Raw genomic sequence first — 15,848 nt, forward strand, 5'->3', positions numbered from 1 at the left:
TGCAGATGGTTACAGAGGCACACGGATGAGCGTGTGGGAATATGTTTCACATTAGGCAACGGGAAGTATTTTTGAGGAATTAATTTCCAGCATTCTCCATTGACTTCCATAGTCATTGGTGTAGTACACCTTTCTACCACCAGGGGGAAACAACAATGGCTTCAAATGCTGCCACTGAGACTACTGCAAGCATAGATATATATATATAAACACTAGATGGCTCAAGGCGGAGTCTCCAGTGTAGTTCACGGGTGGCCATCTTGCTTTGGTGGACTATTCTTTTAAGGTGAATGATCTGCACATCATCATCTTCGTTTTACGTCCTTTTTTCCCACTACAGTGAGGTTGGACGGGGCGATGACTGCACGCCACAAACACAAATACTCTTAACTCGCTGAAATCTTGACTGATTTACAAACTGTTTGGTTTATTACAAACGTTATTAACGTGGCTATGATACTTGAACTTTTATTCATATGAAAGTCCATTATAAGTATGCAGTATGATAACTACATCTCTGACGTTTTTAACAAACCAAACGGGCGATCTGCCCTGCAGCAAAATGGCCGCCTTGTGGCAACGTCTCCGTTGGCCAGCAGCGCGGGTGAGTCATCTAGTTCTAAACCTCAGTAAAGGTCAATTATTTTGCGACAATGACCTGACATGGCTAACTTACTAACAATATACCTAATTCATTTTACACCATCGACGAGACGAGATCAAATGCAGACGCAGTTCTGTTCTGTCGCTCCGCGCTGTCTTCGCCGGCAGTGTCTGATTGGCTGCACTGATGCAGTGTGCGTCAGTGGGCTTGATTGCTACAGCTGCAAACAGCGGTCATTATTGCTCGGCAGAGGTCCGTTATCGAGTAATAACGGACCTCTGACGAGCGCTATTGACCAATCACAATCGAGCATTTCGGCGAATGTTAAAACGCCATGTAATAAATATATATATCTATGACTGCAAGGGGTCAGCACAGAGACTGTGCAATACTGCAGACAGTTGGCCACTCCCTCCACCCCAGCATGCTTTGCGGTTGCAGCGAAATGTGTTCTAGTTGTTTCATAAGATGTCAAATAGCTGTTCAGTGTTGCAAATGTTATAATTGGGTGGTTTATTGTCTCTTTCTATGTTATAGTGCGTTTAAACCCAGTTAGTTATGTTTGTTTTAACCATGAGTGTTATTTGAAATAACCACCTGAGCCAGATTTGCTGACTTCTGGTTGGACAGTCGGAGTATAGTTTTGGAACACTTCCTGTTTGAAAATCTGCCTATATTTTCTCAGTAACCAAGCAGTAAACGGATTTCATCATTGAAATCTATGCAAATTGTTCATCATAACCAGCTAGTGTTTCAGTTACTAAGTTGCGTTTTGAGAAATCATAACGCGATTTGCAGACACGCTTGAGATTTTTTCTTTGAATTTGAACATTTAATTTCCACCTCTTTTTCAAGTGGGCCCCGGTCAAGAAGGCTGCATACAGAACACGTTGACATATAGAACAACCATTAAAACCAGATGGTGAGAGAGGGAGAGAAAATGTCTTCACACAAAACAGACTATATTAAAGGTCCCGTGCATTATAAATGGATTTTTTCAGTGTTTAGCATTATTTCCTAGCAATTGGGATTATATCAATGTGGTCTGTGTCGTTAATTATCATATTGACTCATCAGTCTAGTCTCGAGTTCACGAGATCTTCCCTCACTCAACTAAGCTGTTCTGATTTGACGGTATTGCTGACGTGAATATAGCACTGATTTGCAGTAACGCCCCCTCTATGGTTGTAACGCATAGTGTAACCCGACACTTCCTCAAACGGGTTTTGACTGCGAGGCAGGCAGAGAACGAGCGAGCGAGAGAGGGATAGAGAGAGAGAGAGGGACCAGTCTTCTCTCACACACACGGAGCATTTACACAGGTTGTGTGTAAATGCTCCGTGCCTCCGTGTGTCTCTCTCCCTCTCCCTCCCTCTCTCTCCCTCGCAGTCGGGAGCACTAGCATATCACTGTAATATCTTTGCACATGCTCCCACACGCACGCCCGTATTCCGATCCGTACAATAATAATCACAGAGGTATATATTGTCATTTGAAACAAGTTACCAATGCATTGTCCCGTGGGATTATGCCCCCCCGCGGCGAAATTCATTGGTATCCCCCTCAATCTCTCTATCTCTCTCTGTGCCAGTCGCAGACTGTGTGGATGACTGTCACTCAAAGTGCTTATGGGCGGAGCCAGGCCAACACAGCCTGAAATCCAAAGGGAGAAAAATTATGCTTTTGACTACTTTATTAGAAATATAAAACAATGAATTTTTTTGGTAAAAAACGTACATTCTCAGGAATAGTGTAAAGTTGCCCAAATAGTGCAAGGAATAGCAATGCACGTCCCCTTTTAAAGACATGATCACTTCATGGCAAGAAGGTATTACATTTAAATTCCAATGAGGGCATCAAAAGGCCACAAGAGATGACATAAAAACATATATGCCATACGTCCTTGGGGGGGAACTATTTATGACCCTCTATAGCATGCCTTTATGTGCTCCAATGAGCATCCGTTCTAGTTCTAGTTGACTAGTTTGGTTTCAGTTGACTAGTTTGGTTTCAGTTAAGTTTCCAGAGTGGGGTCTGTTACTTTCAGTTGAGTTTCTATTGTTTAAGAATGTTTAGTTTTATATTGGATTCAGTTTTAGTTTCCTTTTATTATAATTTGGGTGGTATTTGTCGAGACGAGATTGACGTTCAGAATAAGCTTTACAATACAAATGCATCACTTTGTGAAGGATGTCATCTGTCCAATACCTCACGCTTGCTGCGTTAACAGACTAAAACTAAAGACAATTTATGTATCTTTTATTTTTGTTTTTATAAGTACACATTAGTTTCGGTTACCTTTTTTTGTTGTTCTAATGTCTTGTTCTTTTTAAATGTTCATTCCAAAGGTTTTCCACACCTAGTTCTAGTTTTTAGCTATAATAACCTTGGACACGTCTCCATCCCATCAGGTCATTGTGTCATACAGCCTTTTGTCAACTAGCTTCCTCAGTCACACTGTGCTGTCAACACCCCTGTATACAGCTTCTATTAATACATGTCAGAAAGGCCACAGTACATGTGTGTGTGTAGTGCTGAGAGGAAGTGTATGTTTTAAACATGTGACGTCTGGGTCAGACAAAGTCAAACACATCTGAGTGAACTTACACCCGATAGGTGTACTTGGACCTATACCCGTTATAGGTGTACATACCTGTTATAGGTGTACATACCTGTTATAGGTCTACTTACACCTGTTATAGGTCTACTTATACCTGTTATAGGTGTACTTTGACATCTTATAGGTGTACTTTTACTCGTTATAGGTGTACTTTTACCCATTATCGCCTTAAGGTGTAAGGTCCCCCAATCGGGGGACCCTGCTGTTTTATCATGAATCGATCAATACAGACGTATTAATTAATGTTGTGTTTCTTTTTCAAATGTAGCCAAGAGTAAAGACCCTAACCCTATCAAAACAGCAGTCAAAGTGTATATTTTCAGCACTACGTTTGTTTACCGATGTTTTAAGAATTCTCAGAAAATAAGAATTTATCGGAATAATGTGACAGTCATTGGAAAGAGGAGCTTTTTCCCTATCCATAGATGTATGACTTGGTCATAATAAGGTTATTTATAATTCAATTAATTCAATTTTGAATGTAGAATTAAAATTGATTATAATTATTACTGTATCTACAAATCAAATTTATTTTGTAAGGCCCGACAACACACGTTAATGTCCCCATGGGCCGGACACGTCTTCTTTAAACAAGTCAAGAAGAAACATCACAATAAGTCAAGAACAAAACAAGAACACCATAAAGTCCAAATAAATGCAAAATAAATAAATGCAACACTCCCAGACATACCCCACACGAAGATGCACCGGCAAAGATGCACAAAGAAAATGCATTTATATTCTCCTTTGTTTCATCACAATTTACTCAAGCCTAGTAATGGACACAATATTTCTGACACTGGGAATACATTCCCAGAGGTCCTACAAAGAACATGCTAATTGACCTTGTAGAAGTGGAGCTAACTTTCCTTTTACTTGGGCATGTAATTTTATCTGAAAATAGGGCTACAGCTTAACGGGACCCGTTATAGGTGTAGTTGTACTTATACCCGTTATAGGTGTATTTGTACTTATACCTGTTATAGGTGTACTTATACTTGTTATAGGTGTACTTATACCGGTTATAGGTGCACTTACACCCGTTATAGGTGTAGTTTGATTAGATTTAAAATCTTTATTCCGAACATGTAAATGAATACAAACAAAATAAATAACTAAACAAAAGCAAAACATAACTCAATTTACATGTTCGAAAAGGAGTAGGAAGAAGTATACACTTATTTAATCCTACCCCTTTTCCACTACTCAAATGAGTGTACTAATTTAAAACATTTCAAAACAAATATATATATGCAAAACAAAAAAAACTAAAACTATATATGTAAAACATGAAAGAAATAAAATTAAAATGTAAACTCCTGTGAATATCAAGTCCCTTCCTCATCCCTGTACCTCGTGAACATAATTTCCTTATAAATCAGTTTGAATTGTCTCAGTTGTATAGTATAGTTGTACCTATATACCCATTATAGGTGTACTTATACCTCTTATAGGTGTAGTTGTACCTATACCCATTATAGGTGTACTTATACCTCTTATAGGTGTAGTTGTACATAACCATTATAGGTGTACTTATACCTCTTATAGGTGTAGTTGTACATAACCATTATAGGTGTACTTATACCTCTTATAGGTGTAGTTGTACCTATACCCATTATAGGTGTACTTATACCCGTTATAGGTGTACTTATACCCGTTATAGGTGTAGTTGTACCAGTTATAGGTGTAGTTGTACCTATACTCATTATAGGTGTACTTATACATGTTATAGGTGTACTTATACCCGTTATAGGTGTAGTTGTACCAGTTATAGGTGTAGTTGTACCTATACTCATTATAGGTGTACTTATACCTCTTATAGGTGTAGTTGTACATAACCATTATAGGTGTACTTATACATGTTATAGGTGTACTTATACCCGTTATAGGTGTACTTATAACTGTTATAGGTGTAGTTGTACATAACCATTATAGGTGTACTTATACATGTTATAGGTGTACTTATACCCGTTATAGGTGTACTTATAACCGTTATAGGTGTAGTTGTGCATATACTCATTGTAGGTGTACTTATACCCGTTATAGGTGTAGTTGTACTTATACCTGTACTTTTATGTTTCATGTTGCATCTGTTCAATTCTGCACTATGTATGATATGTTATTATAACTCCTCTGGGTTTGCTGTGTTAAGCCTCTCCTTGTGAAATGGCTTGATGTTGAAAGGCACGTTTCCTAATGCAGGACAATCGGAATCTTCACACATTTCGAGAATTGTCATGTGGCCTAAAATGTCTGCTGTATGCAACTTCTTAAAGAAACCAGTTGGGTTTGTGCTTACCGGATAAAGGGCCCAAATTCATGAAGCTTCCCAATCTCTAGGAGCACTGACCTGGGGTCGGTGCCCTGGAGCGCTTGTCCTTGTGACCTTAAGAATGAACAGACTGATGCTGAACTCTCTAGATAAGTGCTCCCACTTTGAGAAGCTTTGTGAATAAAGAACCCGGATTAATATTCCAGAGGCGGGTTATGTTCAACTCTCATCTTGGGCGTATCAAAAAAGGACATTACCACGATGCACCAAGGGAAGCCCTGTTCTGCACCGAGCGTGAGGTTGATTGAGGCTATTTGGAGGTTTAACCTGAAGCGTATGTGTGTTTTTATATCCACAGGTGGAGATCAGGGAGTCCTCAATAGTTTCTTTAACACCTGGGCGACGGCAGACATTTCCAAGCACCTCCCCTTCATCTACAACCTCAGCAGCATCGCCATCTATTCCTACCTACCAGCCTTTAAACAGTGCGTACACACACACACACACCACATGTTGTATCACCCTGTTTAGCCTGATTTCCTGCCGTGATGTGTTGTCGTAGCTTCCCCTGTGAGAAGGAAGTGTGTGTGTGTGTGTGTGTGATTTGTGTTTGTAGATGTTGTGATTGACGGCCAGGGTCTGTTGAAAGAGTGAGCGCGTGTCTTGGGTGTTGAATTACAAGGAGTTGCAGGGACTTTGGCTCTTTATGCAGATCACACACTGCACAGAACAAACACATGGCATAAACGCACACACACTACACACAATCCACAGAACATACACTGCACAGAACACACGCATAGCATAAACACACCCGCACTACACAGAACACACAATCCACAGAACAGACAGGCACTCACGCATACACTCCAAGGAACACACACTGCACCGAACAAACTCATAGCATGGAATACACACACAATCCACATAACGGACACGCACGCACACACACACCAAGGGACACACACTGCACAGAACATACAAACTTGATGGAACACGCACGCATACCACAGCAAATGACGCACACATTGCACAGAACAGACCATCCAAAAACAACAGATGAAAATAGAGCAACTGTTTACTGTCTAGTCTTGTTTACTCTCACTCTCCCCTCTCCCCTCCCTCTTTCAGTGTCTGTCTCTTTCTTTCCCTACCCGGTCATAGAAAACATGTCTTATCTGCACCCCTCTTACTATCTCTCTCTTAACCTCTGTTATCTTTGTTTACTAGTGGTCAACCTCTTGTTATGTTTGTTTACTAGTGGTCAACAGTTATGTTTGTTTACTAGTGGTCAACCTCTGTTTCTGTTTACTAGTGGTCAACCTCTGTTATGTTTCTGTTTACTAGTGGTCAACCTCTGTTTCTGTTTACTAGTGGTCAACCTCTATGTTTCTGTTTACTAGTAGTCGACCTCTTATGTTTGTTTACTAGTGGTCAACCTCTGTTATGTTTGTTTACTAGTGGTCAACCTCTGTTATGTTTGTTTACTAGTGGTCAACCTCTGTTATGTTTCTGTTTACTAGTGGTCAACCTCTGTTTCTGTTTACTAGTGGTCAACCTCTATGTTTCTGTTTACTAGTAGTCGACCTCTGTTATGTTTGTTTACTAGTGGTCAACCTCTGTTATGTTTGTTTACTAGTGGTCAACCTCTATGTTTCTGTTTACTAGTAGTCGACCTCTGTTATGTTTGTTTACTAGTGGTCAACCTCTGTTATGTTTGTTTACTAGTGGTCAACCTCTGTTATGTTTGTTTACTAGTGGTCAACCTCTGTTATGTTTGTTTACTAGTAGTCGACCTGTTATGTTTGTTTACTAGTGGTCAACCTCTGTTATGTTTGTTTACTAGTGGTCAACCTCTGTTATGTTTGTTTACTAGTAGTCAACCTCTGTTATGTTTGTTTACTAGTGGTCAACCTCTTATGTTTCTGTGTACTAGTGGTCAACCTCTGTTATGTTTGTTTACTAGTGGTCAACCTCTGTTATGTTTGTTTACTAGGGGTCAACCTCTTATGTTTCTGTGTACTAGTGGTCAACCTCTTATGTTTGTTTACTAGTGGTCAACCTCTGTTATGTTTGTTTACTAGTGGTCAACCTCTGTTATGTTTGTTTACTAGTGGTCAACCTCTGTTATGTTTGTTTACTAGTAGTCAACCTCTGTTATGTTTGTTTACTAGTGGTCAACCTCTTATGTTTGTTTACTAGTGGTCAACCTCTGTTATGTTTGTTTACTAGTGGTCAACCTCTTATGTTTCTGTGTACTAGTGGTCAACCTCTGTTATGTTTGTTTACTAGTGGTCAACCTCTGTTATGTTTGTTTACTAGTGGTCAACCTCTGTTATGTTTGTTTACTAGTGGTCAACCTCTGTTATGTTTGTTTACTAGTGGTCAACCTCTGTTATGTTTGTTTACTAGTGGTCAACCTCGTATGTTTCTGTGTACTAGTGGTCAACCTTGTATGTTTCTGTGTACTAGTGGTCAACCTCGTATGTTTCTGTTTACTAGTGGTCAACCTCTGTTATGTTTGTTTACTAGTGGTCAACCTCGTATGTTTCTGTGTACTAGTGGTCAACAGTTGACCTCTGTTATGTTTGTTTACTAGTGGTCAACCTCTGTTATGTTTGTTTACTAGTGGTCAACAGTTGACCTCTGTTATGTTTGTTTACTAGTGGTCAACCTCTGTTATGTTTGTTTACTAGTGGTCAACCTCTTATGTTTGTTTACTAGTGGTCAACCTCGTATGTTTCTGTTTACTAGTGGTCAACCTCTGTTATGTTTGTTTACTAGTGGTCAACCTCTGTTATGTTTGTTTACTAGTGGTCAACCTCTTATGTTTGTTTACTAGTGGTCAACCTCTGTTATGTTTGTTTACTAGTGGTCAACCTCTGTTATGTTTGTTTACTAGTGGTCAACAGTTGACCTCTGTTATGTTTGTTTACTAGTGGTCAACCTCTGTTATGTTTGTTTACTAGTGGTCAACCTCTGTTATGTTTGTTTACTAGTGGTCAACCTCTGTTATGTTTGTTTACTAGTGGTCAACCTCTGTTATGTTTGTTTACTAGTGGTCAACCTCTGTTATGTTTGTTTACTAGTGGTCAACCTCTGTTATGTTTGTTTACTAGTGGTCAACCTCTGTTATGTTTGTTTACTAGTGGTCAACCTCTGTTATGTTTGTTTACTAGTGGTCAACCTCTGTTATGTTTGTTTACTAGTGGTCAACCTCTGTTATGTTTGTTTACTAGTGGTCAACCTCTGTTATGTTTGTTTACTAGTGGTCAACCTCTGTTATGTTTGTTTACTAGTGGTCAACCTCTGTTATGTTTGTTTACTAGTGGTCAACCTCTGTTATGTTTGTTTACTAGTGGTCAACCTCTGTTATGTTTGTTTACTAGTGGTCAACCTCTGTTATGTTTGTTTACTAGTGGTCAACCTCTGTTATGTTTGTTTACTAGTGGTCAACCTCTGTTATGTTTGTTTACTAGTGGTCAACCTCTGTTATGTTTGTTTACTAGTGGTCAACCTCTGTTATGTTTGTTTACTAGTGGTCAACCTCTGTTATGTTTGTTTACTAGTGGTCAACCTCTGTTATGTTTGTTTACTAGTGGTCAACCTCTGTTATGTTTGTTTACTAGTGGTCAACCTCTGTTATGTTTGTTTACTAGTGGTCAACCTCTGTTATGTTTGTTTACTAGTGGTCAACCTCTGTTATGTTTGTTTACTAGTGGTCAACCTCTGTTATGTTTGTTTACTAGTGGTCAACCTCTGTTATGTTTGTTTACTAGTGGTCAACCTCTGTTATGTTTGTTTACTAGTGGTCAACCTCATATGTTTCTGTTTACTAGTGGTCAACCTCTGTTATGTTTGTTTACTAGTGGTCAACCTCTGTTATGTTTGTTTACTAGGGGTCAACCTCTGTTATGTTTGTTTACTAGTGGTCAACGGTTGACCTCAGTTATGTTTCTGTGTACTAGTGGTCAACCGCTGTTATGTTTGTTTACTAGTGGTCAACCTCGTATGTTTCTGTGTACTAGTGGTCAACCTCTGTTATGTTTGTTTACTAGTGGTCAACCTCTGTTATGTTTGTTTACTAGTGGTCAACGGTTGACCTCAGTTATGTTTCTGTGTACTAGTGGTCAACCTCTGTTATGTTTGTTTACTAGTGGTCAACCTCTGTTATGTTTGTTTACTAGTGGTCAACGGTTGACCTCAGTTATGTTTCTGTGTACTAGTGGTCAACCTCTGTTATGTTTGTTTACTAGTGGTCAACGGTTGACCTCAGTTATGTTTCTGTGTACTAGTGGTCAACCTCTGTTATGTTTGTTTACTAGTGGTCAACCTCTGTTATGTCTTAAGTTTTTTTTAGTTTGTGTGGTGTGTGACTAGATGTCTATTGACCTTTATCTACGTCTGTCTGCTACATACAATACATAGATCTCTCTTAACCTCTTTGTAGGTCTACTACTGTACATGCAATCTCTGTGTCAGGCATGATAACTCTCAAACTCGTTTCATACTATATTTATAGAGCAGCACGAGGCCAATAAAGTTCAGTCAGTGAGGATTCTATATTTGAGTTTCTACTGCGCAGTATCTCTCTCACACTACTCACTGCTCTGTTTGAAAAGTCACAGACAAAAGGTCAGCAGGGTTCAGCCAGGTTTCTATGTGTCATATGTATCTATGTCTGTTCTGTCACACATGAGCCCTTTGTGTGGCGTTTTTGCAGGTACTTTTCAGTGCAGGGCCACATGGCCCATTACCCCGTCATATTCTGTCTTTATGGTCTAGAAAACACTGTCCTTCTCTCTCTCACAGGAACTCATTCTATACTGTGTTTGAACAGTGAGGCCACAGTAGTTCTGCCAGGCCTCTATATTGACCTTTCTTCTGTATCTCAACATCTCACTCACTCACTCACACACGGATCTTATGCTATCTTTATGTAGATAACAAGGCATGGAGCCAGATCTCTTTTCTTTGCTTATACCACATAAACCCTTTTCATACTGTTTTACTAGTTATAGACTGATTAATCGGAATTTGATATATTTGTTTTCTTAAATAAGTTGGGAGTGCATATCTACTCTAAGAAAATGCAGACAATGCACACGTTTCTGTTTAAAACATTTATTGAAATTTTTTAAATGAGTAATATATTATTGTGCTAAATGAACATTTGTTAAAGATAAGCAATTTTGTGTTATTAGTTATTATTCAAACGCAAACAAGTGATTATCTGCATTATATCTAAATCGGGAACACTGCTTTGTACGGGAACACCGTGAGAGAGACATGTCCACAAACCCAGCTCCTGCTCTCTCCTGTAGGTACGGACACGAGGCCAAGGTGGTGCACTTCCTGGGGAAGGTGAAGCCGTGGAACTACTCGTACGACGCCCAGCGCGGGGAGGTCAAAGGTCACTCCGTGCCGGCCGACATGAATCAGCTGCACCCAGACTACCTGCTGATGTGGTGGGCGCTCTACTCCAAATGCGTCCTGCCCTCGCTACGAGAAGCCTACGGGCACACTCCCTTCGACACCGGCTGTACACAGGTGTGTGGGGAGGAGGAGGAGGAGGAGGAGGAGGAGGAGGAATTTAAATGGTGCATGTATATATTAGTTCCTCACATTTTACCTATTCACTCACACACCGATGGCGGAGGCAACCATGTAAGGTGCCAACCTGCTAATCGGGAGCAGTTAGGGGTTAAGTGTCTTTCTCAAGGACACTTCGACACGCTGCCCTGGGAGGAGCGGGAATCGAACCGGGAACCTCCCGATTACCAGATGACTGCTCTACCTCCCGAGCCACTGTCGCCCCTCATTTAAATAGGTCAGATCATTAAATTATCCATATGATGCGCACAGACTGAATGTTCCAGTCACTCGGAGGGGATGCTGGACAAACGGCCTGAGGACGTGTGAACCTGGCCTTTCTTTCCTATATTGGCGAGTGTGTGGGCTAGAGGGGCTACTCCCAAATGTGAAAAGCACTCGCGCACACACTACATAAGACGGCTACAGTTAACCAGCGGTCATAAGTCATGCTGAGTCGACCCGCATGGAATCCACGGACCACTGATTTCCGGCAAATCTGCAGAAATCGTATTTATGTTTCTAATTAGAAAGTGAAGCGGAGAATGAGGGGAAAAGTCTGCAGATTACATGGAGACCTGGTCATAAGGAGCTTCTGGTTGTGTTTGGAAGTGGATTGATATTATGACTACTAGTGTTGTCACGATACCAAAATCTTTACTTCGATACCGATACCAGCCTAAGTATCACGATACAGATTCTAAAACGATACGGCAAAAACCTAAAATATCAGGAAAAGTAATGGAACGTATTATTAGATGACGGGACATGGACAATTCTTTATACATTTCTTTTATTAATTATAATTCATATGTTGACGCTGTTGAAACGTAAATAATAAAATGATTCTGTTACAACTGCTGAGCTAGTGAAACGCTCGCACTGTCAAGTCTTTACTTTATGCACATAACGTAGCACATTTGCACATTGTGTAGCAAATGCGGTCACAAAATGGTTAGGAAAAGTTAGACGTACGTAGTACCTACTTACTGGTCACAGGAGTCTTCAATAACGTTTGGATGGTAATCCATTTTGTGAATCCATTTGTTGAAATAACATCTTTGGCTGACTGCTCCTGCTATCTAACGTTGGCAAGCTAAGCATGCATAGCACGTGTAATGTTAAGTAACTTGTGTTCCACTGGGAAAGACTATTCTAATTATGACTCTATAGACTCTTTGACAGACAACACTCGTCCCAATACATCACATCACATGGTGGCAGCCGGCTGGAACTAGCTCACTCAATACTGGATCAATTCAAGTTGGTTAGACTCCAAACGATGGAGGAATGGGGGTCCAGGTTACAAATAACCAGTTATCCTTTTAATGAAGTTGAGACTTGTTTGCTTGTCGGCATACAGGGTGGGAACGTGTGCGTGTGTAACCAGGGTGAGGGTAGGACAGGTGGTATGAGAGAGTGTGTAACCAGGGTGAGGGTAGGATAGGTGGTATGAGAGAGTGTGTAACCAGGGTGAGGGTAGGATAGGTGGTATGAGAGGGTGTGTAACCAGGGTGAGGGTAGGATAGGTGGTATGAGAGGGTGTGTAACCAGGGTGAGGGTAGGATAGGTGGTATGAGAGCGTGTGTAACCAGGGTGAGGGTAGGATAGGTGGTATGAGAGGGTGTGTAACCAGGGTGAGGGTAGGATAGGTCAGTGGTTCCCAAAGTCGGGGTCGCGACCCAAAGGTGGGCCGCGAGCAGCCACGGATGGGCCGCGAGATGATAAAAAAAAAAAAAAAAAAAATTATTTTTTTATTTTTTATTTTTTTTTGTCAGGCCACTGAACTTAGAAGCAGGCCAGGACAGTGTTTCTAGTTGTATTCTAAAATTCTATTCTATTGTATTCTAAAATGTGACTATATGGTTTTATATTAACTTAATAAATAAACAAAAACGAAAAATCTACTTATTTCAACGAACATTTCAAACTAAATAACAGATTATGCACATAAAACGCTGAAAACAACCGAAGCAACAATAGTATTTTAATGAGGCTATTATTATTATCATTATTATTTTGCAACAAGTTAGCCCTCTCATAAATAGCACATATAAATGAATAACTAACTTGAACTAACTTAATAGGATTGAAGTGATATTTGGCTTAAAAAATCGGTCGCCTGACAAAAAAAAAAAAAAAAAAACCAGACGATGTGCATTGGGCCGCGGCTCTCTGACGCCTTATTTTCTGGGCCCTGGCCTGAAAAGTTTGGGAACCCCTGGGATAGGTGGTATGAGAGTGTCGTCGGGGGCCAGTGGTTTACATGCTGACATGTTGGGAGTGACTGATCACAAGTTAACCGTTTTCATGTTGGAAAATGTTTGAATGTCCCTGATGTTGGTGCATTTCAAGTGAGCCAAGTGGGATACACTTTATATACAATGATGAATAGGATGCTTTGTAAGATATACTGTGAGCCCCCCCCCCCGTGATGTTTCTGGCTTTACCGTTGTCATGGTGACGAGAGAACCACATTCTTCCTGATCCGTGTGTTGTTTCCCAAAGCTCTTGCCAGTTGCTATAGACGCCCACACGCGCACGCCCGCCCACACACGCACGCCCGCACACACACACACACGTCGCGCGCAAACACCCTTGTCCCCCTCAGTCCCCCCCCCATAGTGTCTTGGCATTGTGAGCAGCTTGTGAGAGATGCAGAATGAAACTCTCCTAAGGGTGTAAAGTCTGTTAAGGCCCCACTAGAGGCTTAGTGACGGCTTTTACCTGGAGCGTAACCTAACCTAGTTAGTCCTCACCGAGACAAGCGGCCGAACGGAACGACAACGGTTCCATTGTCATGGTTACGGTGTGCGTGATTAGCTGGCTGGCGTGAGCCACTTGGGTATCGCAGGACATCGTTTGTAAGCGAGATCGATAATGAAATATCAATAACGTAAAATCTCTTCTGGATTACCGTGTTGCAAAATGGCGTGCGATTTAATTAACGGTCAAAGACAAAGATGCTGTGACGGAATATATTCTAGTATATGTGACGGAATATATTCTAGTATATGTGACGGAATATATTCTAGTATATGTGACGGAATATATTCTAGTAGGATATGTGACGGAATATATTCTAGTATATGTGACGAATTATATTCTAGTAGGATATGTGACGGAATATATTCTAGTATATGTGACGGATTATATTCTAGTAGGATATGTGACGGAATATATTCTAGTATATGTGACGGATTATATTCTAGTAGGATATGTGACGGAATATATTCTAGTATATGTGACGGATTATATTCTAGTAGGATATGTGACTGAATATATTCTAGTATATGTGACGGATTATATTCTAGTAGGATATGTGACTGAATATATTCCAGTATGATGCTGCGACTGTGAATAATATATTCTAGTTGTCCACCTACTGTATCCAGGTCACCTCGAACAATGTAGTTACCCTGTAACGCGTTTCTGTGGCGCACAATTTGGTAGGAATAACTAGGCTACGTTTTGAACCCGACACACGGCTGGTGCAACAGGTTGCAGAACTCAGAAAAGCACTCGTCTTCCTAACCGGTTGTTGCCACTTCATGTGCCTGCGGTCGGTGAAGCAACACGTCGTGACCATGAGGCAGTACGGCGTGTGGCGAAGTGTTCCATGTCGAGGTGATGATGATGATGATGAAAAGGGCTGGTTGTGGTTTTTAATCTGGGCCAGATTTCCACACGGAAGATGGCCAGGCTGATGATAATAGTAAAAAATTTAAATAAAATATATATATAATATTTTTTTTTTATGCAGTCAGGCCACTGAACTTAGAAGCAGGCCAGGCCAGTGTTTCTAGTTGCAGCAGCGCAATAGTTAGATAACCTAGGTGGGGAACAACCAGGAGATCACTGCAACTCACACAAGTTAGAGAACTATCTCTATCTCTCTCTCTCTCTCTCTCTCTCTCTCTCTCTCTCTCTTGCTCTCACACACACACACAGGGAGCCGCATGTGATTGGTGGAGGCGGGACCCTTACAAAAAACTGTTGTTGCTAATCATTGACACATGCTAGCCTGTAATAATCCCCCCCAGAAAAATCTACTTTGCATTTGATATATTGCAAATATATGCCATCACACACACTGGCATTTAAAGGGTTAGAATTATAAAATGAATATGTGGTGTTATGATCAGGGCTGAAGTTTAATAAAAGATTGTATTTTCAATCCGACATTACAAAAAAACAGAAAATCCATCAAAATCAGTGTTGTTTTAACAATAATTTGTGATGCCATCACAAACACTGGCATTTAAAGGGTACAAATAAAAAAATTCCTCCACCAGAATGCAGGAAATGAAGTCTTTGTAACAAAATGTCCTGGTGGGGGACCCCCAGACCCCCTGCTTAAAAAGTGGCCTGACTGGGGCTATATTTTGCACTATATTTCCTGGCCTGAATGATTTCCCCAGTCCGGCCCTGGTTAAAAGCCTCCAATGCTTATTAGTGTGTGTGCGTTTGAACGTTTGCATGTTTCAACCATACATTTCCATTTATATAAATAAAAAAAAGTATATATATATATATATATATTTTTTTTTTTACCTCTTATAATAGTGGGGGTTGCTGTTATTTGGGGGTCGCGGCCTGAAAAGTTTGGGAACCCCTGCTATATTGTACCCATTCTGCAATCTGTTAATAAAGTTGTCAATCAATCAATCAGCTTGTACAGACAGTAATATGAGGAGCAGCATGGACTGTGCCGAGGAAGCCAGGACTCCACTGATCCACGACATCATTGATGAGTAAGA

At 40.5% G+C, this 15,848-nt stretch overlaps 1 protein-coding gene across 1 annotated transcript in view; it reads left to right on the plus strand.

The window, feature by feature from the left end:
- Positions 1-15,848, plus strand: part of LOC311223015 (glycogenin-1-like) — a 36,463-nt gene that overhangs the window by 20,155 nt on the left and 460 nt on the right. The window contains exons 5-6 of the mRNA XM_084307705.1: positions 5,855-5,981; positions 10,821-11,046. Coding sequence (XP_084163831.1) covers positions 5,855-5,981; positions 10,821-11,046 — 353 coding nt within the window. The remainder of the gene's footprint in view (positions 1-5,854; positions 5,982-10,820; positions 11,047-15,848) is intronic.

Source organism: Notolepis coatsorum (assembly GCF_963971535.1).
Source record: "Notolepis coatsorum genome assembly, chromosome: 2".
NCBI lineage: Eukaryota > Metazoa > Chordata > Actinopteri > Aulopiformes > Paralepididae > Notolepis > Notolepis coatsorum.